Below are 27,566 nucleotides of genomic sequence, written 5' to 3'. Positions count from 1 at the left end.
CTGAGATTGATACAGTGTACAGGTTCACTGCTGTACCATAATTAATAATGTTGTAAAATCTTTTCAGTGTCCTGTCATTGTGAGGCAGGATATACAGAAGGGTCCAATAGTCTGAGAGTACATGGAGAAATCTATCATTTTTCTCCTTTAAACCTGGAAATAATCCAAAAATGGTTAAAGATTTAAAATACCATAAACATTTTTTTTAAATCCATCAAACTGAAGCAAGTTAGTGGCTTTGAAAAAAAAAAAATCTGATTTCCTTGATGGATTTGATTGTCTCATCAGACGCTTGTTCAAGGAAATTAACTTGAAGCTTTTGTCAATCAGTAATTATTATGACCTCAAATTTCCAGCAGAACATTTCTCAGTAGAATTGTCATAGTGGGGAACATGGCATCAGAGCTAAATGAAAATGTCAAAAGTCAGATTGACATTCTGGGCAGAGAGGAGTTTTCTCAGCATCAAGTCGTGGCAAGACGGAAGGTTTCTAAAGGGCTGTGAATGGCACTCTAAAAACGCTCAGGCAACTAGATCCAAGCACAATTAGGCAAACCAAATGTCACAGAGAAACAGAAAAGCAACTTCATCACAGATACACAGGTAACTGAATAAAGACTTCAATCAGCAAAAGTCCAGGTCAAAAGAAGGCTGTCCAGTAGTGGTCTCAGAGGACCAGTACTTCTAGGTGGGTGACTTTTTTTTACTGATGAATTCAAGTTGGGAGGTTTGTGTCCGTATCAGATGGACCGCTGCACGTAATTGACTTCACCTTGATCAGCGAGAATTAGCACTCCATTCTTCAGAGACATGCTCCAACCCTCTTGGTTTGTGAGGGAAAATTACCTGTAGCCATATATAACCATTGATTTACTGTTCATTCTTATGCGCTCATGAACTCATTGTCTCTTTCCTGTTGTTGACCTGTTGTTTAGCATTTTGCTCTCAGTAATTTCCCACTGTTCATGCATGTGCTAATCTGACTTTGCACATACAGCAGCATCAGCAAACTTTATCTAACCTTACACATACACAGCTGCACCCCGACATATGCAGCAACACCTAGACATGCCTAACCACAAAAACGAAGTCTAACAGACAGCTCCTATGTCTAGTCACGTACACAATTCACACTTAGTCAGTTTGAAAACTGCTCTGATCCATACTTACAAGTGTGACTTTGTATTGCCTTCGAACCTTAATTAAATCATTTTAAAGACATTAAGTCTTTGCTGTTTCTTCTCACCAGAGTAAAGACATCAATTCTCCACCAGTTTGCATCTTACTGCTGCAGGATAAGGAGCCCAAACACACCTCAAAGCTCTGAACAACTACTTAAAGACTGAAGATCAGTAAGTGTTGACTTGTCAGACTTTTCCTCAACTGTCACCTGACCTGCATCAGTTGTTTTCCCTGCTACCTTCCACATAATATAAACATGAATTCCCTGGTTGTTGTCATATACTCAACTCCTCTTCCTCCTCGGAGTACAAATAAAGGGAATCTTTCATCTTGTACCAAAACTGTTTAGCGGAGGATTGAACGAGCTTGACCACTGACAAAGAACAAAAGACCAACTTCTCTGTAAATATTAACATTTATTTAGGTATACAATTTAGTATTCTCATTGCTCCCCCCCGGCCCCCTTCCCCTTCTAATCCTTTTCACAGGTTTGATGTCAGTATCACGGCTTCTCAATGCAGCATTTAAACCTCGCTGGAGGATGGTAAAAACTCTAAGACGAACAGTTAAAACGAGCGTAGATTATTTTTCTTTACACTGTTTACAGACAAGAGGATCACAGGCATCGCCAAACCCACAAGCTGCTCCAAAATGCCACATTTGGTTCATTCATTATTTGCTTATTCTATTATTTTCCCATTAGGAGGCATTTACAGTCGCATTGCATAAACTCAATGTTTGTTTACAGAAGGAAAAATAAAGGATGAAGGACTTCATATTTTTTCAGTTTCTTTTTGGCATGATGCGAAACACTGTTGACGCTTCCTCCTGCAGAGAATAACAGAATGATGTCACGACAAAAACAACCAATAAGATGCAAGAAGAAAACTCTCGTCATTTCACAGATACCACACAGAGTGAGTTCATGTGTGTATTCAGCAAAAGAAAGTCAAACATTGTCAGTCATGTTTGAAACCACATTTAAAGGCTGTGATATCACAAAACTTTAAACTTTTTAAAAGACCTCATTTTCAACGTATCCTGCTTGACATAAAATAAAAACTATTACCGACGAATGCACACTCCAAAAAACTAAACCGAACTATCATAGAAACTGTGTGCAAATAAACGGCTTTAATTACATCAAAAATAAAGGTTGAAGGATGCAACTGAATTGCCGCAATTTAGACATCGGATGTCTTTCTGGGAAAAAAAAAATAACACCACTAAACTACAATTAGTAGGAAACTCGAACGTACGAAAGGAAGTGCGGTAAGAAAATAGTGTTATTTCGCATTTAAACCAACCACTATCAAACACAAAGAGGATCCTGCCTTTTTGGTCGCACAGAAGTGTCCCTTTTTAAGTTTCTCAAAGAAGGAATGAATAAATGAAGACATAAACATGTTTCCCATGGAGCACACAAAGGTCTCCGACTCCTCTCGGTGGAGTGTTTTTATGATATTGAAAGCGATATTGAAAAGTAGCTGGCGGTGTCTCCACATTGTGCTGATGATGGATTTAAGTGCTTTTCTAGTGACATGAGGGAAGTGTAGGAGCTGTAACAGTGAGGATGTGTAGTGAACTGAACACATTTAAACTGATGAGGTATTGCACAGATTAATTATAATAATCATTAAAAAAAAAAAAGAAGCAAAAAAGGCCAAAATAAATATACAGCAAATTCATACAACATTTTACATTACAATTTTAGTCTGGAAGATTTATAGGAGATATTTTAGTGTCAGTGGTAGGTGCAGGATCGCGGTGAGGTGGTTGAGGAGAGGAAATCGTCACTAGTCATCCCACTCGTCGTCGTCCTCGAAATCCTCCTCTTCGTCGTCATCCTCGTCTTCGTCTGGGAAGAGAAACATGAAAGCCATTTAATACGATGGAAAGACTGAAGAATACAGGTTTCTTTGCTGAAGGAAAAGTTTGAGTTAGATGAGGAGATATCATGTCTGTGCACCAAATATAAAACAACAACCAAAAACTGACAGATTGCAGTTTGTTATTCCATTTACTGGGTAAATTACCGAATATTACAAAACTATATGCAACTCGCATTACAAAACAAACAGTGGCGGAGCATCGACGAGCAGCTTCAGAAGTTGCCTTAGAATCATCAGTTTTTATTTTTTATATTTAAGAAGTATCAAAAGTACCTGTATTTCATAAATAGTATTTTTTATTTATTTATTAAAAAATGACTTATTGGCTAATGCGGTGTGCTTTATCTTCCGAAATGTAAACAAACAGGTAAAATAACTGAGGTCAAATTGTAGTTCAGTGTAATTCACTGTATCCATGGCAACAGTATTTACCCTGCCACTTGTACCATTTTAAAGCTGTTCAAAGAAGTGAAGATTGATAGCGACAAACCAAATCATATGACAGTTGTATCAATCTTATCCAAACAGGTTTCTAAAAATGTCAAACTATTCCTTTAATATCTGTGTATCTTGGGAGTTGCCATGTCAGATGGTGTGTGTGTGTGTGTGTGTGTGTGTGTGTGTGTGTGTGTGTGTGTGTGTGTGTGTGTGTGTGTGTGTGTGTGTGTGTGTGTGTGTGTGTGTCTCTGGTGAGGGTTACCTGAGGAATGGATGGCTTTGCTCCTCTTCTGCATCACTTCCATGAGCGCGCCAACGATGCCCGCGGTTGCAGCCGGTGTTGGAGGGCCGGACTCTGGAAGATCCGGCACCTGGAGACACACAAACAGGCGGGTGCAGTATGTTACGGATCTAATCAGATATTTCATGTCTATAAAAAGTATCATGTATATTCATATGCAGTACCTCAGAGGGGTGGTTTGATTCGTGGTTGGCATTTTTTTTTTTTTTTAACACCTGAACTATCACTACAGCCCATTTATTATTCTCACGTGACATTTTCATTTTAAAATAATTTGTTTGTCAAATAATAATGTAAACTTTAGTCTCATCTCTTGTGTGTTCAGAACAAAGACTTGCATCAACGTATGGGTTTGGATACATTGACGAATAATGTGAAATGACACGCGGCTGTTTTAAGTTGGTCTATTCATAAACTACTAATTTGCATTTAAGCTTTCTATATAAAAAATGCTTTATGAAGTTGCAAATTGAGGTGCTTTTTTAAGCCATTGTTAATTGACACTTGCTGACTAGGCTACCATGAGTTCTTGTTTGTACTGAGCAGGTTAAACCACTTCATTACTTAACATACTGAGGAAAACCATCACAATGATTGTAAGGCAAGATCGAAAATTATACAATGCCTTCTTTGGACGATAGATATACTTATAAAAAAATGAATAGTTTAAGTCACACTGAATTGTAAGTCACTGTCATATCTTTGTTCAGCTTTAACCTAAAGGACGGAGTCTGTTAATGCAAATATTGTTCATCTCAACTGCAGGTAAAGGATAAAATATCTGATGGGGAAATTATTGCAGGTCTCTTACAGTCTTGAGCTGGATCCCCTGTCGGATCTGGTCCAGCAGGGCGTCCCGTCCTATGCCGGAGGCCGGCGCTTTGTTGTTCTGCTCCACCTTCTTCAGCTGAGTTCCTCCTCGGATCTGCTCCAGCAGCGCCGACTTCCCGCCCGGGCTCGGCGAGTGAGGCGAGTCTCCACCTCCACCTATGGCATCCAGCTCTGGAGGGGGAGGAGGGCCGGGCGGGGGAGGTGGAGGAGGAGGTGGGGGAGGAGGTGCGGGGGCGCTGCTTCCCGTAGACTGTTGGGTGAGTGGGGGAGGTGGAGGGGGTGGGGCCTGAGGAGCAATGGAGGAGTGTGAGGAGGAGGACGGGGGAGGAGGGGGGGGGAGGCTGGTGGTGATGGTGGTGGTGGTGGTGGTGGGGGGGAGGAGGTGGCTGGTGACCCCCCCTGGTGGGAGGAGGTGGGGGAGGCGGGGCGCCCAGAGTTCCTGGCCTGGAGGGAGGCGGGGGAGGAGGAGCTGCAGCTGGGGCTCGGGATGGAGGAGGAGGCGGGGGAGGAGGGGCTCCTCGACTCCCTCTGGAAGGTGGGGGTGGGGGTGGGGGCGGAGCTGAGCTGTGGGGCGGTGGAGGAGGAGGAGGAGGAGCGCCACCACGAGAGGGAGGTGGAGGGGGTGCTGGGGAGAGATTATAAAATCAGGCCTGAACTGTAACATCTGTCAGCTTCAATACATTTTACAGGTAAACTAGATTAAGCTGTGTTGTCATGGTAACAAAACTGACGAGTGTGGGATGGACAACTTGTTTCTTTAATTAAAGGTAAAAGTTAAATAATGACTTGTGTAATATGGTGGTAATAATGTTGTGTCATGGTGCTGTTATTTGAAGGGAACCCTTTACGCTGCGTATCATCGTGTTTTCCAGCGGAACATCGTTTCGCTCCGTGATGTCCGTTAACCTCATCCTGCCTCTTTTTTTCAGCGTCTGCTCGGAGGCCGTGCTGCAGCCGCTATACGTCACAGAGCGCAGTGAGCCAAGTGTCCTTCTCAAGTTATCCAAAACGGACTTTAACATGTCAGACGGTAAATAATTCAACATGTCACCTCCCACTTAGTCCTGCATTTTTCAGTTGTTTGACTGCATCGTTTAAGCCGGTCCACCATTTTTATTATTATTTTTTTTTTTTAGCACAAACTGCGTTACAAACGCATTACGTAAGTGTTTTTTTTTTCTTTTGCAGATGAAAAAGAAAGGTAAAAGTTAAATAATGACTTGTGTAAGTCATTTTGTTGTGAGGAATAAAGGCAAAAGACACTAATGAGAATAAAAAGGTTTGATAAATTGTCTGGCACAGTTTAAACGAACCCGAATATTTTTTACAAACTTGGAACCTGATACAAAACAGAACCTGTCCCTCAAATGATCAATAACTTTCCATCTTCAAAGACGGTACGCTTTGCTGTGTGGTCATGCAACTGATTATCAATTCTAAACAGACAGCTATGACTAAATATGTAGCTTTAACACAATTTGTAAGGAAAGAAGACAAAAATCACTGCGGCAGGTGTCCATAAGACTTTTAAAAATAATCCTACTTATTGAAAGGACTTCCACCCGTGTGTCTGTCTGTCTGTCTTTTTTTTTTTTTTTTACAAGTCTTGCCCCACGCTGAGCTCTCGGCAGCTTTGTTTCAAAGCTGCTGCTTCTGTTCTTTGATCCAAGAGCGCTATTTCATCAGCAGATCACTTTTAAATCTTGGAAGGAGGAAAAGTGATGAAGAGCTGCATAAAACAGGCTGTGTGTGTGTGTGTGTGTGTGTGTGTGTGTGTGTGTGTGTGTGTGCGTGTGTGTGTGTGTGTGCGTGTGTGTGTGTGTGTGCGTGTGTGTGTACAGTGATCAGCAGTTGGTTTTTTTTTTTTACCCTGGCAACATGTTGGAGTTGTTTCATGGATTCAGCTCACACACACACACACACACACACACACACACACTTAAATCCTCCTAAATTCAGATTCAGGTCACTTAACACTGCTCTCTTCTGCTTTGAAACTTGCGCAGGTTAACATGAATAAAACATGGAGGGAAAAAGTCGGGACAGAACCAAGCACAGTCTGTCACAAAGAATAAAAAAGTCAGACAGAGAGCAGTGTTTCATCTTCTCAACTCGCATCTGCTGTCTGATGAAAAAAAATAAAAGGAGGAAGGAAGGAAATGATGGTTTAAGATAAAGCTCAGAGAGGAATCATGATTTTATAAAAGGTGAATAACTCGGACACAATCTTTCTGCAACCTGTGAGGCCTGCAATAATCCTGCTTATGTCTGGCAGTTATATGGATTCTTTTTTTCTCCAGGTAATAAATAACTTTTTTCTACTTTAGTACCTGAGGCTTGATGCTACACTGCACGACACACTTTAGGGTTTACATTGGCTGGTTAAAGTGACATTGATCAACAGTTCAACAGATGACGGGGTACTCCTCTGAGTCTTATTAAAGGAACACGACCAACATCTGTAAACATTTCAGAGACAGAAAGTTAAGTCCGTATTTAAAGTCAGGTGGATGAATTTGGGATGTTTCTTAGCTCATTGGAATTTAACAAGGATTATTGTGATATTTGTGATTTAAACAGGAGAAACTGATGGTGGGAAATGTGAAGCTGCTACTGTGACTGCTTCCTGAGGATGAGAGAGAGCAAAGAGAATCAAAAGATTCGACAGGCTTGTTACTGTTGGGAGTCTCGTCGTCTGTCGCTGTGCTCACATCACTTTTACTTAAATTACACTCTTGCCGTGGCTGTCGTAAAGGACAACAAGCTCGGCAACAGCAGGTCAAGCTGGATAGACGGCAGGATGAGTGGAGAAATGAAAGGACTGGCATCTGATCAGCTTTCATTTTAGCCCCAATACTGATCTTTGGGATCTGATCGGGATTTCTGACATCCAACCTTGAACTTTGGTTTAGTTTTAGTGTCCATCACTTGGTGAACATTCTACTCACAGCATTTTGCAAAGGAAATGAAAGTATGCTTTAAGCCAACATGTTATCAACAGCCGTCTCCAAAATCTGTTCACGAATACCAGCCTGGCCTTCAGACATTCAGGGTGAGGAGGCTCCGTTCGGCGAGGCTCCATCGTTCTGACATTTACTGTAAGAAGTCTATTTATTCTGACGTATTTGCACTCACTGGAGTGAAAATTGTAAAGACAAGCCCCCTCCCCCCCCCCCCACACACACACACATTTAAAATCTCCCTTCCTGCAACCTCTGCTCACACTGTACGGGTTCATCCACAAGCCACCAGGTGGCGCTCAACACTGAACCGGCTCCTGCTCGGCTTTGTCTGCTAACAACTCCAATTTGGTTTATTCAAACAAGATGGCTGAGTCCTCAGGGGCGACATAAAGTAAGAAATGTAGCCGTAGTTTGTGCAATTCTAAACCTGAAATTGTACAGCTGGCGTTTATAGATGATAAATGTAATAATTGAAAGTTCCAATTATTCCTGACTAAACAGATAAGAGGCTTTTCATATTGACAGTATGCAGCATTTGAGTGCCTCCACTGTTACAGTAAGAATTATAGCCAATAAAGTGCATTTATTTTTTTGAAAAGAAATGACAATGATTGTTATTTTATGCAGTATTTCTGTTTTTGCTGTTTTTTCCTTAAAAACTAAGCAGAACCCTGCGTGGACTGAGAGAGTTCCTCGTGTTGTTGAGAGGTTTCTTTATTATTGTATGTTTCATAGTTGCTGATTCTCAGGAGATATTCACACTCGGTGTGATGAATCAAGATGACTGATTAACCAAACTAAGAAGCTCATTTCCCACATTTAGGAATAAAGAGATACAAAAAAATTGATTCCCTCCAACTCCACCTTGTAGGCAAGATTAAACGACTGATCGTTTGTTCTGTAAAAAAAAGGGAACACCCTCAAATTTACTTATATTGTCAGCAAATTGAAAATCCAAAGATATTCAATGCAGTGAAATAAAGGGAGAAATGCTGAATAGCTGGCGTAGTTTGTGGAGTACTTCAACAGCAATGAACAAAACAGTTGTGGATTAATTTTCTGTCCAACATGTCAAATAATGAGCTGAGAAAATACACTGCATCTGTGTGTTTACATCAAAGATGTGTAGATAATCAGCAATAAAAATCATTAAGAATAAAACAACCTCAGAGACATTCAAAGCGCTGCAAATTAACATTCTGGGGACAGTGATTGGAGCTTTATTCTTCAGAAGAGTTTGATTATTATTTCAGTTTGACACATCAAAGGTTTCTGTGCTGCCTGTGTGTGTGTGTGTGTGTGTGTGTGTGTGTGTGTGTGTGTGTGTGTGTGTGTGTGTGTGTGTGTGTGTGTGTGTGTGTGTGTGCGCGCGCGCGCGCCCTCACCCTGCCTCCTCAGCTCGTTCTTGACAGCCTCCACCCCTCCCTTCTTCTCGATGAAGTCGTAGATGACCTTGGACGTCTCTCGGTCCTTCAGCTGAGCCTCAGAGATGCCGCACATATCGAACAGGTTCTTCAGCTCGGGGTCCAGGTTGTTCAGCTGTTGACAACATCGTGAATATGTACAAGTGAATTTTTGTAGTCCACTAATTGACACATCATTTACCCGTTAGACTAAACAGATACTGCCTATCGTCATTGTTTTGGGATATAGTGTATAATGTGATGGTTGTGGAACTGTTTAGTAACCTTGTGAAAATCTACAGCTGAACAAAGATTTGACTTTAGAAGCAAACCAATAAGTGATATCACAGTAGACTGCCGCTTGTTCCAAACTCCTGCTGGAAGTTTTTGTGGATACTTCTTGTCCTTCAGCAAATAAACAAAGACACCGATGACACCGATGAGATGTTTTTGAGAATTTTGAAATCAAAACTTAAAGGTTCCTGCTTCTCTCTGATTGACTCTGTGTGCGTTAGCTTTGAGAAGCTTCGAGTGTGTGCTTCCTATGCCGTGAGGGTAAAACTCCACAGCAGTCAAAGTGTCAGTATGACACCTGGTGGACAGCAGGTAGAATTTCAAGCTGTCTAAAAACCAAATCGACACAAACTAACTTATCTCTGCTGCTTATCACAAAATCGGATGTTCTGCAGCGCTGTCATGCTGCAGTGCATTCTGGGACCTGACATGTTGCCGTGTTATCGGTTCATGTTTTCGGGACGGTGAGGCTTGGTTGGTGGAGTGGAGAGAGATAATTAACAGGCAGTGACAAGCAATCAGCCTCCTGCTCATTAAACCCATCAGTCTGAACGACTCGTTTTTGTTAACGTACAACTTAACGATGACGCGCATCAGCAGTTCCAGTTGCTACTGGAAACCGGTCTCCATTTTACAATTACAAAATATTTGTCAAACGTGAAAAGAGAACACTGATAATACAGCTTCTATCTGTTTACTTAACTGCAAAGACGTCCTCACCTACAGTCGCTCTCTCCCTGTCAAACATCAGATAAAAGCAAAGATTCCCCAAAATAATGTTTTTACAATCCGTTTTGTCTGTTATATATCTACTATAACACCAAATGCTACAATTACTGATAAATGATTATGCTTAAATTATTCATATGTTGCCAAAAAATGTTTGACTGGCAAATATGTGATTTCTGAAACCGATGTGACGTGATCAGCTCTGGCGAAGAAGTCTGGATATGTGATTGTGGGACTACAGAAACACCGCAGTGTTACAGAAAGATGCTTCCATTAGCTTGTAAACAATCTTCAAGCAGATTACTCAGACAAAAAGCAGCGCAGTTTGATTTTGGCCCGTTGGCGACGCGTTTGGAACAATGACCAGCTGCTTTCCTGAAGGTTTTGTACACTGATTTAATCAGAAAATGTTTACAATATTTTATTGTCTGACATGACACCACATCACATAACAAGGTTATACCTTTTTTTGTATGAACACAATAGATGAAAGCTCGCTTACTTTAATCTTGCTGGTTGTGGAGACGACCACATTGTCGGTGTGTTTGTTCGTTTAAAAGCCTATTCAAGGGCTAATCTACGGCGGTGTTCCAAATGGCTTCCCTCAATACACTAATAAATAGATGCATGTTAGGACTCTTACTTGTGTAACGCAGGAATTTTCGACTGGGTAGTTTACATTTTTTTTTTAAATTTTTTAAATCACTGCTGTTTTGTACTGACCGCAAATATCTGCAGCATGTGAATGCATCACCCGGCGACATATCTACAGCCAATGGCGTACTTACCTACTAACTAAAAAATAGTGAGTGTTAGTAGATAAGCACGCCATTTGGAACACAGTGAATGTCATAGCAAGATTGGAAAATGCACGGAAAATGTTGTCAATTATTAGCTACAAATAGTGCTTACAGATGCAAGAGGCACACATTTGCATGTGCGGGCCAATGGATATATTAGCAGCATCTGAACCTGTGTGCTTAGATTTATTAGGATCTCCACATTTAACAAATATTATCACGTCAACTCAACTTTATTCATGAGGTGCAGAATGGAGGTTTGTATTTTTGTGCTTCAACAATTCATAGAGTAGAAGAAGTGCCCTCGAAAAGCTTGTATTTATCTTCTATATTAATTCATTTCTGCGGTACACCACGCCGTAATTGGTTAATGAGGCTTCAGCCTAGTTCTCTGGAACATTCTGTGTGTGCAGCTTCTCAGACGCAGAGAGATGTTTGCGAACATGAGCAGGAAGCAACAAGAGCCTATTGTGTGATTTCATCATGCAGCCGCCACCACACAGGTCACTATTGTGCTCCTGTGAGTGTGTGTGTGTGTGTGTGTGTGTGTGTGTGTGTGTGTGTGTGTGTGTGTGTGTGTGTATAAAAAGGGGGTACTCACATCAAAACCTGTGTTAGGATCCCAGCCCACGTGACCGATGTGCCTGAAGAGGATGGGACAGTTATGTGGTGAGATCATCCACACACACACACACACACACACACACACACACACACACACACACGTCTGCATATAACTATACAGAAGTACATCGACTGTGCTCACATGTGCACGTGGGTGACCATGTGCGCATGCTAAATAGTGAGCCCCCTCCCTCACACACACACACACACACACACACCAGTCCCAATCCGACAGTGCGGTCATTGAGCGCTCTCAGACTCTAACGTAACATGTTTATTGCAGCCATGAAGCAGAGTGTTCCTGCTGGATCAGACAGTTGAGACAACACAGAACCCGAAAGTCACGGGTACCACCACCACTACTCAGTTGGTGAAAACAGTTGTATGACAACCACAAGTTTGTTGCACAAAGTAAGTGCAACAAACTTGACAGTGATGAAAGATAGATACTATCAAGTTGCAGTTTGCAATCTCTGTGATTTTCAGAGATTTCTGGAGTTTGACCCACTGCTGGGACTAAAAGTCTGGATATTTCTATTCAATTTTCAAAAGTTTTTTTTTTTTAACTGCTGTTTTGTGAGTCCACGCACACTAGCTGAAACAATCAAGAAAATGAACTGATAAATCAAGACATAAAAGTCAACTTGAAATTATTTTGATCATAAAAATGCCAAACATCCTGCTGCTCCAGCTCCTCTGGTTCAGGCAAGGATTTTCAGATTCTCTCAGGAATCATGTCACATGCATAACTGATTTACACAAAGCAAAACAACCTCACAATCTGGACAAATTGTGATGGGCTTTTTTTCTTCTTTTTTTTTCAGGGTCAATACAATTATTTTGTAAATTAATAAATGAAAATGGATCATCAGATGGGAACTGCGTGAGGTGGGACTCACTGGAAGTTGCTGGGTGTGCCGATGTCAGCCTTGGTCAGCTTCTTCTTCTTGCCTTTGGTCTTCTTGTCCTTGCGGTTCAGGCCGCTGTGGCTCAGCATGTTGTTGAGGTGGTACGGCTGCTGGTGGCTGTGGGAGTTGTGGAATCGGACGTTGTTGATCTCCGGGTTCTTGATGTCCACTGTGGCCATGTGCAGAGCCGGGCCTGAGAACACGGGAGGTGGGGGGGTGGGAAGAGAAGGGGTAGTCAGGGAGAGAAATGTCCACGAGCTGTGGTGGATTTTGGACAACTTTCCCTTTCAACAAAACTTGAGATTTTTGGCTCCAGGGCTCTTAAGCATCAGGGTTTTTTGTTCTGTGCAACATTTTACTTTTCAGGGCTTTTTTGGCGGGGGTTCATAACTTAGCATTTTAAGGCATTTTACAATGCTTTAACGCCAAATAGAGTTTCAAAGCTCTTTCACTGTGATACAAACCGAAACATGAGACATATGAAGGAACATTTTTCTTTATTTTTTTTTGCAGTGTCATGGTTCAGTAACAGATTCTTCAGTCGCCCCCAAAAAACACAATTTTATGGGTAAATTAAAATTTTAACTACACAACCCTCTTTCAAGATATACTAAATACTATTGGTATTGTACAGTAGAAATCATTTGTTTTTCATTGTTGTAGAGATGTGGATAGTATTTCAAGTTTACTTGAACTTTAAAATAAGTTCTCAGTCAATCATAGCTCATCATTATGGCTTTTGACCCGAATATATTAAAAAAAACAACCTTCAAGCGAAGTCCCTGACCATCTGCCACAAGAGGGCGTCAAGTGTGAGAAATGGATCTGAACCATCATGTTGTCTCCTGTGCCCAGAAATGTCAGAGCTTACAGACATAGGGTTAATGACTGAGCACCGTTACGGACACTAAGTTTGTTCCCTGTCAGGATGGTGACTGAGGGGAAAAAGTTACTACAAATAAAGTGGGTTTGGATTCATTGTCTGGCCAGTTCAATGCTGCCTGGTTTGAATTAAGAACTCCTCCCTGTCCTGATTTAGTTTTTTGCTGAAAGTGTTATTTGGAGTTCTTCACACACAGCTCACCTGGCTGCAAAATGTCAGAGAGAATAACTGATGCAAGCGTTTGAAGAATTTCAGCAGGTCTGACAGACTGAGGGACATTTCTATTTCTATTCCTCTTTGAATATGTTACCATGGTTATGTTTTACATTAATTACAGCGAGTTAGCCCTGCGTGAGCGAACGCTCCCCTTTCACTTATCTAAATGAGGTTCAAGCTGGTGGCCAATCCAGGATAAAGCAAAAAACTGCTTTGGCCAGTAAAACATGCGCAATTGCACATTCCTGGTATGACGAGAAATAAAATAGTCACCCCGCGATAACTTCCCAGAGATATTGCCTCCTGTCGCTGGGTATCATAACCTGCTGTTGCGTTTTGGCCACTAATAAAACTCGGGACTCGGGGGTTCGGTTACTCTGGACTTCCTGGATAATATCTCATCGTCTCACTGGAACCATAATCAATACGTCGCCACCAACACAGCCTATTTGACTTGTTATATTGCAGAGATGTTTCAGGTCTGAATGCACACTGTATGTTTTGATGCATAACATGAACTGTCCTAGCCTGAGAGTTTTTACCTGCCACAGATGATAATCAATACTGCTGGCTAGAACCAGTGGCACCAGTGCTTGCTATAGCCTGTTAACACTGACTTAAAGACCTCACAGAAGGACCGAACCGAGTTGCCTACCCTATGTTGCAGTTTAATCTGCATATTATATGACGTCGCCCCCTGAAAGTCCATAGTCACAAAAAAACATGCAGGTGGAAAAATAATAAGGCCTGTCTGATATACCTGCTTTTGTGGCTGAAGCAGCTACAATAGCAGCCGTAGTCTTCACACAGTCTCAAGTCTGGTTTTAACAGTCATAAATAATCCAACTGACCACTCTTGACTCTCACACATCATCATCAATATGCCTTTAATAATCTGTGTCTAAGGGATAAACATGGCAAAGGGCTGCTTGTAAAGTGTAAGAGTAATTACCAAGAGTAATTTCATCGGTCTGCACTGAGCTTTTATGATCCATCCTTTTCTAATGTACATGTTGACCAGTTCTTCTTCCACCCCTCCTGTTGGTTCCAACCATTCAATCTTCGAATTCTTTGTAATCTAAAAAAAAAAAAAAAAACGCAGCAACATCTGACATAACCACTAATCCACTGCTAATCCTAGTCCAAATCCCTCGTCCCCCCCTTTGGATACCGGGTTTCTACGACAAGACCGACAGGCTTGCTTCAAATCTGCCATCTCCTGAGGATGAGGACAGAGCTGGTGGTTAGTTTCATACTTTCGAGCAAAGCTGATGGGATCGCTCTATGGAGGCCTTTGTATAAAATGAGTTGTGGTCCGTTTTGAATCTTACTGAAAAGGAGAGCTGACATTAAATGCCTGATAAATCATGTCTACTTCTCGGACAGACAGCAAAAAAAAAACAAAAAACAAAAAATAAGTGATAAAAAAAAAAATCACTGCTGAAATTTAGCAATGGAAAAATTATACACAAAAGCCAAATTGCTGATTTTCAGATTTGTAATTTCAAGCACATCACACAATATAAGTTAAGTTCTTGTTGTCAATGAACATTTTTGCCTGATGAAATGTGTACCATGGCTCCACAGGTCATTGCAATATAAATAAGTCCTAAAATTTCTAATATGATTTTGCATAGTTACATATTCTTCTTAAATTGATGTCAGGAAAATATTATTATCAATATTATGAAATGGATTTCAGGACTGTAGCCAAGCCATAGTTGCTTCAAATATTGGCATCATATTAAAATCAATGCAGACCTTGAATGAGTTTGGGATCATTTTTAAAGTACAAAGATGAGGATTTCGGGTAGAATAGAGGAAGAGGGTGGAACAAATATTACATATAATATAAATATAGACTTTTAAACCCTTATGAAACTGAATAAAGTAAACTAAAAACTAATGAGTTTTTGTAGGACATTTGAATCGGACAGCATTAGGTTTAGTTGGCTAAACGGTTTTGGCAGCTCACAGGCCAGCTTCCTGAGGACATATGCTGACCAGCATCCACAGGCCTCCAAATTTACTGCACTGCTTACAGCTGCTCTTTCAATGTTGCACTTGCCAGGATGAAACTTGCAATCTTGGGAGTTCAAACATGATGTATAGAACTCGGGAGGTTAAAACTGGCAAGAAAGGCAGGATGCACTTCATTCAAACTCCAAATAACTTTGATCTCTGTTGTCAGCACATTTGAATCTGAAGATTGCTAACTTTTGCTTCTACAAAAACCTCTGCGTTCTTCTCCAAAACAGATTTGACATGAGAGAACCGACAACTTCACTTCCTGCTTGGCTCAATCCAGCATCCATTAAAGCTGACCACATTCAGCTTCTCAATTAACATGATTTGTGAAGGAGCTTTAACTTCAGAATGCAGAGCAAGCCTTTCAGCATTCACAGGCAATGAGGATAATCCATTAAGTATCAACATGAGCAGCTTCTTCCTCAACAAGAGTGTTTTGTTATTGATGTTCTCACAATCAGGACAAGAACAATACATTCAAAGAGGAAGGAAGAGGCAAACATACATCTTCCCAAGCAAAAAGGCAAATCCAGAGCTGCACATGTTGCACTGTTGGGCTTTTGTTTCACAGCTGAAATGTCAGAACGGATTTGTGCCACTGGAGAGAAACTTCAGTGAAAGAGCAAATTCAGGCACAAATCCATGAAGTGAAGCGACGACTGATCTGTTCAAACCATCCTGGGTACACTCTTTACAGCGTCACTGTTTGCCAACAGTCCGAGGGGCTCAAAATAAAAGAGAAGATTTTTGGGACGACATGCAACACAGCTACAGAGCTAAAGGACCAAAATACTCTCTACTTTGTTCATGGCAGTGTTCAGGTGCAGCCAAACACACTAAAATAGCATTTATGTTTTGGAAAACTAAGAACAAAGCAGTGTCCTCAAGATAAGAGATGCTGCACAAGACTAGTCAATTTTTTTCCCCAGATTGCCATGGTTTGCTTTTCTTTCAGCCTGATATACCAATCTCTGCCTCTACCATTCCATATCATAATATATCCCTAAGCTCTGATGTTCCCAAAGTTATAACATAAAACAAACTGGCATCTCACTTCAAACCCATTCATTTTAAGAACTGGATAAGGGACTCCATAACAGTGCTTATTCATTTACATGAAAATGGGACCCGGCCCACAAACCAGAGGCCGGACTCTGATGTCCCCATAAAAGTTTAAAAATGTATGACAATCATCAAACATGTCTGCAATTACATATGTCATATGAACAATTTTAATTACATGGCTTTAGTCTGTGGCAATGCAACTACGAATCTGTCAAGTGTGTGTTACACTGATGCTCCTGAAATGTCGCAGGTTAATACATATTTTATTAACATATTTTAGGGCCTTCACTGAAAGCTGCATTATTTCACAGCTGTGAATTCCAATGCAGTTCAGAGTTTTGGGGCATTTTAGTGTCCTAAATCCATTTGAAATCCCCCCTGGGAAAAGTGTTGTGGTTAATCTAACACGTGTCATGAGTGACCACTTGTAATTGAATCTCAATTCCCCATTCCATATGCAAATAAAAATATACATCACGTAAATAAGCAAGTAAATAAGCTCATGAACGTGTACAGAAACTCATTTTAATACGCTGTCAATTCGAAAATGATGACGCATTTGGTGTCTGTAAATGTCTAAACACTAGAGTTTGTAATTCACAATCTTAACTGTCAGACACGACCCAATCAAGTAGGTTCGGCCTCAGATTATTTTATTATTCCAGTGGGTTTGAGAGGGTCAGACTCTGCGCTGTGGCAATAAATGAATGGTGCAATTGGGCAGAAACTGTGTCAGAAATTACAGACTCCAAAAAAATTACAAAAAAACTTTAATAAAATCTTAACCCCAGTGGAGGCTTTGGTGAAACAAACCTCAGGTAGACGTCTGTATTTTTATTAATTCAGTAAATGGCTACTTTATAGCCAAACCATTCGCAAATACATCCGTCTTACTTTCTGTAGCCGACAGTCCGGCACAGAGAATTTCTCCAATGAATTAACCTGAAGCCCCGACCTATTTTCTTTTGCTGTACCACAGTTTGCCACTGGGGTAAATTGGTAGCAAGTTCAAGGCGGTGGAACCTCATTCAGCTCTCTTGAAAACATCCACTGCTCAGTACAAGTTGAAGACCATTAACACGTTGATTGTTTGACCATTTTTTTCTGTTGCTCAGATGTTTCAGTGTGGGGATATGTTGTTTTCAAATCACACTACTTTAATTAAAATGGTCTAATTAACAATAAAAGATGATCAAACTTTACACCTGTCATCATTAACTTCCTTTCGATGCTTATTTTGTCAGATGATTTTGCAAACAAAAAGTGAGTAACTTGACTGATGTGCCCTGACGTTTTTAAAACTTTAAACTTATTCATGCGTTTAAAAAAAAAAAAAAGAAAAAAAAAAAGAAAAAAAAAAAAAAGACATTCATTGGCGATAATGAAATCAATTCCACGCAAAACAAGATGATGAGCAGCAGTGACTGTGGGGATTACAGATTAGGCCTAATGTGCATCACAACGAAGTTTAAAGGGGGAACGACAGCAGAGACCATGTGGTCTACATATGGCACAGATGGGCATCCTGCTGACCAGATTAACCTGCGGCAGACTCCGCCACACATCAGTGTGCGAGTCATCCTGTCTCTGAAACAAACGCCAACGTGTCAGGAAATAACACAACACCACACTGCAGTCTGCTGGCATTTGTAATCCACACATGCATACACGGTAACATCCATAGTTGGGACCCTCCAAAGCCTGTTGCTCTTAGATGTGTATAGTGGTCCGGACTATGTTTCACCACGTGTCTTTTACAATCACTACAGAGCCCACACCCGCAGATCACTCTCAAAAGTCGCCTTATCACACAACATACCGTCAAGAAGAACACAAATTTAAAATGGGAATAGAATAGGATACTCAGTTCCTAAAAGAAAAGGTGGTGAATGATTAGTCTGCACATAATTTGTCATATGCAACTTCCACATAACGGTTTAATGCAGAAGAACAAACCTGATGGTCCCGCTGCAGTGAATCAGTGAAAGCCACGAGAGTTTCTTCTGTTCTGTTGCTTTTTTTAAAAGCGATCTGCTCAAAGTGCATTTGATGCCCACAGTTAGCAATGAATATGTGGTTTTGAACAGAACTCTGGAACCCGAGATTTAATTCAATTCAAATAAGTTCAGTTTTATATATAGCGCCAAAGCGCAAAATAAGTCTCGTTACAGCACCTAGCGTAGTAGATAGAGTCAGAGTGAAATATTTTCAGCAGTGTTATGAGTTATGGGTGGAGGAACCGAATGCTTGTGTTTGATCTTGTGTTCTGGCATTATTGAGGAATGAGTCAAAACAAAAAAAGAAACCATGTCAGTGAGCTAATAGGGAAAAAGACGAAGCTGCTTTATCAATATTAAGAATTCAACATACCATTTTTAGGGTCACCTCTTTTCTCTGCAAAAGAAATATTAACAGATTATAGTTTCAGAACAAAATCCAGAGTCAGCTAACTTTAGAATGTATGAAATGGAAGTTATTTGTTGATTCTAAAGCAGCAAGAAGAAGCAGGAATTGTTCAAGAGGTTTGAGGTTTGAGGTTTCGGTTAGTATGATTCTGAGATGGTCAGAATAAATATTTCAGTGTTAAAGGAGAGTGTCGAAGCCATCAAAAGAAAAAACATGCCGTCTCACGCCTTTCTATGCAGCCAGCAGAGCAGTCTGATAGAATGTTCGGGAAGGTTTTGACGGGAGCGGATGAGGAGGAGAAAGCAACAGTCCAGACAGTTGTGTCTGACATACACTTGTTTCCCACCAACTCCACCACCACCACCACCTAGAAAACCTTCTGTGTCCCAGCTCCGTGAGCCTTTGAACCCTCAGTGATAATCACAGTTTGAGGACTGCACTTCAAAAGACTGGCGTGCTGTGAGGAGCTGGAGGGAAGCCAAAGAGGAGCCTCACTGCAGTCATTTACTACCATAGAGAAAAGACTGACAGTTTTACGACAGCAGCTCGGAAGACGCCGAGCTCCCAGCAGCAAGGAAAGGAAGAAAACTGTCCCAAACCAAACCTCAACTCGTGCCCTTGTTGAAGAAGAACACCTTAACAGATTTACATGTTGGCTGTTTATAGCTGGTGGTCCTAATCTGGAGTGATTTATTCCCCTCTTGTACAACAGATGTGCCCATTCACACAAGACAGTTGGTCTTGTTGCGACTGTTATCAGAAGCTACAGTCTGCAGTGCATCGCTCTGAATGGGGTATTAAACCACAGGACAAATACAGTGGTGTGAAAAAGTGTTTGCCCCCTTCCTGATTTCCAATTTTTTTTGCATGTCTGTCACGCTTAAATGTTTCAGATCATCAAACAAATTTAAATATTAGTCAAAGATAACACAAGTTAACACAAAATGTAGTTTTTAAATGAAGGTTTTTATTATGAAGGGAGAAAAAAAATCCAAACCCACATGGCCCTGTGTGAAAAAGTGTTTGCCCCCTCCTGTTAAAACATAACTTAACTGTGGTTTATCACACCCGAGTTCAATTTCTCTAGCCGCACCCAGGCCTGATTACTGCCACACCTGTTCTCAGTCAAGAAATCACTTCAATAGGACCTGCCTGACAAAGTGAAGTAGACCAAAAGATCCTCAAAAGCTAGACATCATGCTGAGATCCAAAGAAATTCAGGAACAAATGAGAAAGAAAGTAATTGAGATCTATCAGTCTGGAAAAGGTTATAAAGCCATTTCTAAAGCTTTGGGACTCCAGAGAACCACAGTGAGAACCATTATCCACAAATGGAGAAAACATGGAACAGTGGTGAACCTTCCCAGGAGTGGCCGGCCGACCAAAATTACTTCAAGAGTGCAGCGACGACTCATCCGAGAGGTCACAAAAGACCCCACAACAACATCCAAAGAACTGCAGGCCTCACTTGCCTCAGTTAAGGTCAGTGTTCATGACTCCACCATAAGAAAGAGACTCGGCAAAAATGGCTGCATGGCAGAGTTCCAAGACGAAAACTACCGCTGAGCCAAAAGAACATTAAGGCCCGTCTCATTTTTGCCAGAAAACATCTTGATGATCCCCAAGACTTTTGGGAAAATACTCTGTGGACTGACGAGACAAAAGTTGAACTTTTTGGAAGGTGTGTGTCCCGTTACATCTGGCGTAAAAGTAACACCGCATTTCAGAACAAGAACATCATACCAACAGTAAAATATGGTGGTGGTAGTGTGATGGTCTGGGGCTGTTTTGCTGCTTCAGGACCTGGAAGACTTGCTGCGATAAATGGAACCATGAATTCTACCGTCTACCAAGAAATCCTGGAGGAGAATGTCCGGCCATCTGTTCCGTGACCTCAAGCTGAAGCCAACTTGGGTTCTGCAGCAGGACAATGATTCAAAACACACCAGCAAGTCCACCTCTGAATGGCTGAAGAAAAACAAAATGAAGACTTTGGAGTGGCCTAGTCAAAGTCCTGACCTGAATCCTATTGAGATGATGTGGCATGACCTTAAAAAGGCAGTTGGTGCTGGAAAACCCTCCAATGTGGCTGAATTACAACAACTCTGCAAAATGAGTGGGCCAAAATTCCTCCACAGCTGTAAAAGACTCATTGCAAGTTATCGCAAACGCTTGATTGCAGTTGTTGCTGCTAAGGGTGGCCCAACCAGTTTTTAGGTTTAGGGGGCAAACACTTTTTCACACCACTGTACATCTGGAATCTGTGCCATCTGTGGAAGCCATTCTGGTCCTACATTTTGCATAAATACATTGATGCAGATCCCCTGTTTTGCTGAATTTTTTTGCACTGTACACAACCACACAGTCTTAAAGGCATGTTAAATTAATAACAGATGATTCATCCAAATACTGCGTGAACATATTGTTTTTGCGGATGGAAAAAAGAAAGAATCCTGCACACTTAAACCTTCAGGTGTTTTGACTGTGTTGAATCTTTTACTTCCTTCTATGTCTTTTTCAAAGTCTATTCAAACATCATAACAGCACATGAGGAAATGGCAACTTAATCATTAATGAGGGATGTTTGTTGAAGTTGTGGCATGCAAATATCCACTCTCCTTCACATGACATGAACTCTTATCTTTCATTCAGCTATTAAGCTAAACTATGCATATCTCACTGATCTGATGAAGCTGGACATGACTGTGGCAGACTGGTTTGGGACTTCAGATTCAGGCTGGGTTAGTAGAAGAGGAGGCGAGTTCTCCAGTGTGAGGTGCTAAAGTTTCGCCACGGCTGAGGAAGCAGATGAAGAAAAACTAAAACTGTGATACTTGCCTGTTTTCCGCTGCCGTCGGTTGAGCAGGTCATTGATGGCGGCTCTGAATCGTTTGGCTTCTTCTTCACTGGCGAAGTTCAGGCCAATCTGACAGCTCTGAAAGGAAGAAGAGGATGCAGGAAGTTTGCACACATCGTTACAAGGGAGGGTGTATAAAAACAAACATTTATCCTTACAGGTAGTTTAAAATAATAATAACAATAATAATAATAATAATAATGATGAAACAGCCAGATTAAGCACATAGTCACAGTATAACTGTGATAAAAAGTGAGATCAGACCTGAATGTGAATATGTGATTGTGTGTAAGGGTCCCTGATTATCAAACTTTATTAAACACACGGGACCTGATCAGTGAGGCCAGCTGCTGTGGACATTTATGCTTTTGAAGTAATCAAAAAGAGCTGGACACTTACGTCTCCTGCAAATGTAATGAAGTAGGGTCTGGAACTACAGATGGAGAAGTTGTGGTACAGTTCTTGTTCAAACATGATTTTACCTTCCTGCAAAGAACACGAGACAGAAAACATCAAGACATTGAGGAGATTCTTCCTGAAGTTCAGAAGGAACAAACCTGTGGAATATTCCCTGGTTAACAATCATCAAAGTCCCTTTGTATCCAAATGAGCTGATTCCTTTAAATTAAGTCACGATGCTAAAGCTCAGCCAACTAGCAGCTGATCTACTTTAACATTCTGCCAGAAAGTGAAGGAGCACATTTCCAAAAACACCTGACTAATCCTTCAAGATGCCATTGTGTTTAGTTAAAGCTTTAACCTTCTGAACCGCCAACTATTTTCAGGGTACTTTTACTACCTTCACTTTTAAGCTCATATCTTGGTCATTACAGGGGCTAACCCTTCATGCTATTCCTTGTTAATTCACGTCCGTCGGGTTTTAACAGTTGATAGATCAGTCTCCATTTCAAAATGAGTCTCACTCACCTTGATATCAAACACTCTGATGAAGTAGGATCTCTGTGGGTTGTCTTTAACCAGGCAGGCCACTCCACAGCATCTTTTCACCCAGCTGCAGCTCCGCTCAGACCCGTACACCTGGACCACCGCCGAACACAGGGTCTGAGCACACAGAGAAGGATAAGATGATGACTATCATCAGCTGTTTTTTTTTTAAATACTTAAAAATCTGTAAGAGCAGTACTGAAGTTGCTCAAACAAAAGAATTTTAACCACTTGATCTTCATCCACGTGGTTCCTTGTTAAAAGGGCTCCAAACTCCACATGAACGGTGTGACAAAGTAGCAACGAAGCAGCCGATCGTGAAGAGGAAATGTACATGATGCAAAACCGTTAAACGGCGATAAGGGCTGCTCACCCATGAGAGACCTTTTGAGATTACATTACATTTATACAGAGGACTTTAGTGGACCAAAATCAACTTGACAATATGAAGGACACGACAGAGACAGAGTATCTGATATTTTACCACAGTGTTTTAACCTTCATTTCTACAGAGCAGGAAGCAGGAGTCCCGCTGCTGTCCTCAGCACTACGTTGTCCTCGGACTGTTCTGGTTTTGTGGTTTTGAGGTTTCTGCAGAGGTCGCACTGTGTTAAATCCCGTGCCAGAATTTGCTCCCTCTGCGGCAGAAAGTAACTCTGGCCCGCTGGGGGAGGAAAGAGGAAATGCCACTGAGCCTGTTTCCTCCTCTGTGATTTATAAGCAGCGGGTCAGAAGAGCAGCAGGAAACACTTTTCGCCACGAAATCACTGCTCAGCATCACACAGGCAAGGTCATAGGTTGGCCGTTAAAAGCGTCGTTTGGGCTATGTAAATTCTCACAGTGAGGAAAGTATGCAGCAATAAATAGAGACCAACGCTGCAGACTCGGACTCCCCTGCAGGTCGCATTGGCTACTCCCTTAGCGTCTGATAACTACCAACTTGAGAAACAATACCACTAATGATGATTTTTATAACATAATTTATCATCTGTTAGACTGAGCCTCAAGGCACATATTGCTTTGAGTTAGTGCTAAAAATATTAATGAAATTACACATTAGTCGCTCAACAATTAACTCATTTCGATAAGTGATTGCTGTTTGCTTCTTAGATGTGAGAAGTTGTTGCTTTTCTCTTTTATATCATTGTTACTGAAGATTTCTGTTGTTTTGGACAAAGCAAGCAAATTGAAGACAACGCGCTCTGAAGTATAAACTAAAAAAAAAAAAATGTCCACTGGACATTCATATTAAACTTAAACATCAACCATTAAAGTCAGCAGCGTATAGCAGTTGACATTAAACCAGCAATGATACTAGCACTGCAGCAGTTTGCAGAAATGTTCTTGTTATATGCCCCCAGATAAATCCATCACAGAGCAGCTGTAGTAATTTGGCTACAGATATAAAGGGGCATTGCAAAAAATACAAATCATTTTAAAGGTGATCTTCATGTTTTTCATTGACTTACTATAAAGTTTGATTTTTTTTTTTTTTTTTTTTAGAGGACTGGAGTTAGGTAGATCAGCAAAATAACTTCAGTTATATCTATTTGACAAAAACTTTTGCTTTCTTTAGTGGCAACTGCCAAAGAGAACAGGAAAAATATCCAGAGACAAAGCTATGTAAAAAAAGAAAACTAAATAATACAGACGTTTTGTTTTAAGAAGTCAAATTTTGAACAAAGCATGGGTTTCATTATCTTTTTTCCAGTAGTTTTCCATGAAAGCTGCAGCACAATCCACCACCTGGTCAATAAACCACAACTTTGTTGAATTATAAGCCAGTCTAAAACTAGCAAATGTATGATTTGAATTAGAAACTGTTTGATCAAACAAGATTACAAATATGACCAAACATTGGTCAGCTTTTCATTTTCTGTGATAGAGTTCAGCCACTATCAAAATGCACGTCTACTCGTCGATGCGAATCAGTCTTTTCAATATAATTGACTGGTCTGACCTCGGAGCTCTGGTGTGTTGCCCTGCAGGCAGCTGCATCTCGCTGCTGACCCTGCAGGCTCAGCTCCAGCTCCGCCTTTGAAAACCTGCAGTAGCCGACATTAAAACCTGCTGAGCTGTCCTGCAGATATCGCAGCATATCACCTCCCAATAGATCATTAAACCCAATACTCGCATATAAGAGGATTTTTGTACCTCGGTATGAGTCAGTGTAAAAGTGCAGGGAGGATAAAAACACGTTCAGAGGAGAAACATTTAGATGTTGCTGTGTTCCAGGTTAAAAAGGAATATTTTATGAGTTCAAATGGTTTGTGAAGCAGCCCTGCAATGTCTACGTGAAATCCATAAAAAAACAACTGACTTAATTTGACAATGTTCATGAAAAGAGCGTCATAGACTCTTTCGTATCTCCATACATCGAGGACAAACATAACCGTCTTTGATGAAGTAGAAGGAAATGCTGCACTGCAACAATTCCTTGCTCCAGCAACATTTTCTCAGATGAATCAACACAGTTAACCATTTCAAGCTGGAAAACAGCTAAACATACGGTTTAAAAAAAAAAGGGAGAGGAAAAAGTGGTTATAAAGGCTAGCTTGAGCCAGTTTAAAACTCGGCATGTTAAAACAATTATTGGAAATAAATTAATCCCAATGTGTCTGGTGTACCACCTGGAACCCTCCTGGGGGCTCCTGCAGTTCAATGCACATGTATACTAGTTACACTGAATCTAAAACTCCATTTGTATTTATTTAGCCTATATAATATCCATAACAGCACGTGGTGACACCTTTTAATTGCTAATTTTGCCCAAAAACGATACTCTTGTTTATAATGACATAAAAGCATAGTAAATATTTGCTTTGAAGCTGCAAACTGCTAATATTTGGCAATTTTGGCTTGACTGTTGTCCAAAAATCAATTAATTGTCTGAATCTCCCATCACTAATTACAGATATAAACACATTATAGCATTGCACTACACTATTTCTACCCTATGTATGTTTTGCCTAGCCAACAGTTCAAATTAGTTTTACTATTGCATAAAACCAAGAAACCCTGTAAATATGATAACCCCTTAGATTAAATACAACCGGTTAATTCTAAAATTTTTGAAGTAGACCAATATGCGATTTCAATAAAATATCTTGTCAATTCTTTCAGGGCTTACTTCAACTAGTGTTTACTATTTTAGGGTCTGGAAATGTACATAGGCCTATTTGCAAAATGTTACAGATCTCAGTCAGGGAGAAATACAGCATGCAAATTATTGTTACATACGTAAACCCTTAAGAAGAAAATATATTATTTTAATAAATCGTCGTTATTTATGTCTGACTTTCAAGATTTTACTTTTTATGCCTAATCACTATTTGGATCACTGAGCCCTCAAACTACAAGCCAATGAAATAACCAAACAAAGATATGACGTCGCCATACATTAACAACAAACAAAATATAGGTAAACATGTAAACAGTAAACGTAAAGAAGTACGAATGGTCACATATGTCTTGAGTATCGCAGTGCCCCCGGTTTGAGTATCACGGTGGTGTCCAAACTGGTTTATGGTGCTTCATTTATACTGAGGGAATAAGGGAAGCATTAAGAAGTAACACATGAATTTCTAATATATCTGGTGATTGCACCTGCACCCAATATGAACCTGCAGGTGGAAAACAAACGGGGGAACTTACGGCGCATTTCCTGCCCAGGTAACCGAAGAGGCACTCGTTCTCCTGCGGGGTCAGGAGCAAGGAGCCGACGTTAGCAGCCCTGCGGGGCGGCTGGTGGCTATTCATGGCTCCGAATTCTTATAGTAAACCCCCAAAACGATGCAATTATCCCCGGAATGGGCTCAGCAAACACTATTAATTACAGAAAATCCATGCGGGCTCCGGTTGCTGTGGCCTGCAACCGGTTCATCTCCGCTCGGTCCAACTCCGGGCAGGAGGGCGGAGAAGGAGGACGGGGGTAGTGTTCCGGGCCTGTTCCTGCTCGAGAAATAACCTGAACTTTTCCGTTGGGTGTTAAATATAAAACTAAGGACTCGCTACGTGGCTATTGGCGGATAGACGCTCAACTTTTACTCCTAAAGTACAGCACCAGCAGCACCAGCAGCAGTACTGATGCGTACATCCAACATGGCAGCAGGAGGGAACAGACCACTTTAAAGAGGCAGCAGAGGGGGGTGTTGGTTTTAAGGAATTCGGTAAATATCCACTGTAATATGGGTTGTACTGCGACGTTGGCGAACAGAGATGCAGAAATTTACGATTTGACATTTATTTTCAAATTAAAACTCTATGGTACAGATGATTTTTTTTTGAGTCATGGTGAGTGTAAAATTTGTCTGGAAAAGCCCAAATGGTTCGGTCCGATGTGGTAGCAGGAATGCAGGTCTGCGGAGGGGAGGGGAGGGGAGGGAAGGGTGTTTAGTGCGTAGTGTGACGCAGCCAGAGGAGGAGCCAGATGGTAGACGTGAGGACGTAAACGATGCCGCTCGGCATGAATAATGTATACATTTGTTGAATATTTTGTTCGATGCTGGGAGAAAATAATGAAATGTAATATAGAACACATAAAGATGACCAACAATGCTTATGTTGTCACATAAAATGACTTCATATAAATAGGCTAAATGAATTGAGGCAAATAACAAAGCAAAATACAGCCTGCAGTTTTTTATTCAATTAAAATAAAATGTAACATTATTATAATGATCATCGTTAGATTTGATTACGATAACACTGCTGTTGTACTGATTTGAGTCTGCATTGTTTTGAGGATGATACAAAACTTTGATTGCACTGAAGTTTATGTTGATCCTCTCTGTCAGTAAGA

General features: G+C 40.9%; 1 protein-coding gene across 1 annotated transcript; it reads right to left on the bottom strand.

The window, feature by feature from the left end:
• Nucleotides 1-1,597: 1,597 nt before the first annotated feature.
• wasla (WASP like actin nucleation promoting factor a) lies at nucleotides 1,598-26,878 on the bottom strand. The gene is given in 12 exon segments (XM_069162447.1): nucleotides 1,598-3,040; nucleotides 3,775-3,883; nucleotides 4,625-4,981; nucleotides 4,983-5,269; nucleotides 8,993-9,146; nucleotides 11,435-11,477; nucleotides 12,357-12,558; nucleotides 18,928-18,951; nucleotides 21,802-21,898; nucleotides 22,220-22,306; nucleotides 22,748-22,882; nucleotides 26,420-26,878. Coding segments are annotated over 12 exon segments (1,662 nt in total). The 5' UTR covers nucleotides 26,525-26,878; the 3' UTR covers nucleotides 1,598-2,978.
• Between the last annotated feature and the right edge of the window lie 688 nt (nucleotides 26,879-27,566).

This window comes from Embiotoca jacksoni, unplaced genomic scaffold (genome assembly GCF_022577435.1).
Source record: "Embiotoca jacksoni isolate LCO1_2020_lvr unplaced genomic scaffold, fEmbJac1.0.p SCAF_3, whole genome shotgun sequence".
In the NCBI taxonomy this organism is placed as follows: domain Eukaryota; kingdom Metazoa; phylum Chordata; class Actinopteri; family Embiotocidae; genus Embiotoca; species Embiotoca jacksoni.
Note: the sequence above shows the minus strand (reverse complement) of the source record. Positions and strands in the feature narration are given on the sequence as shown.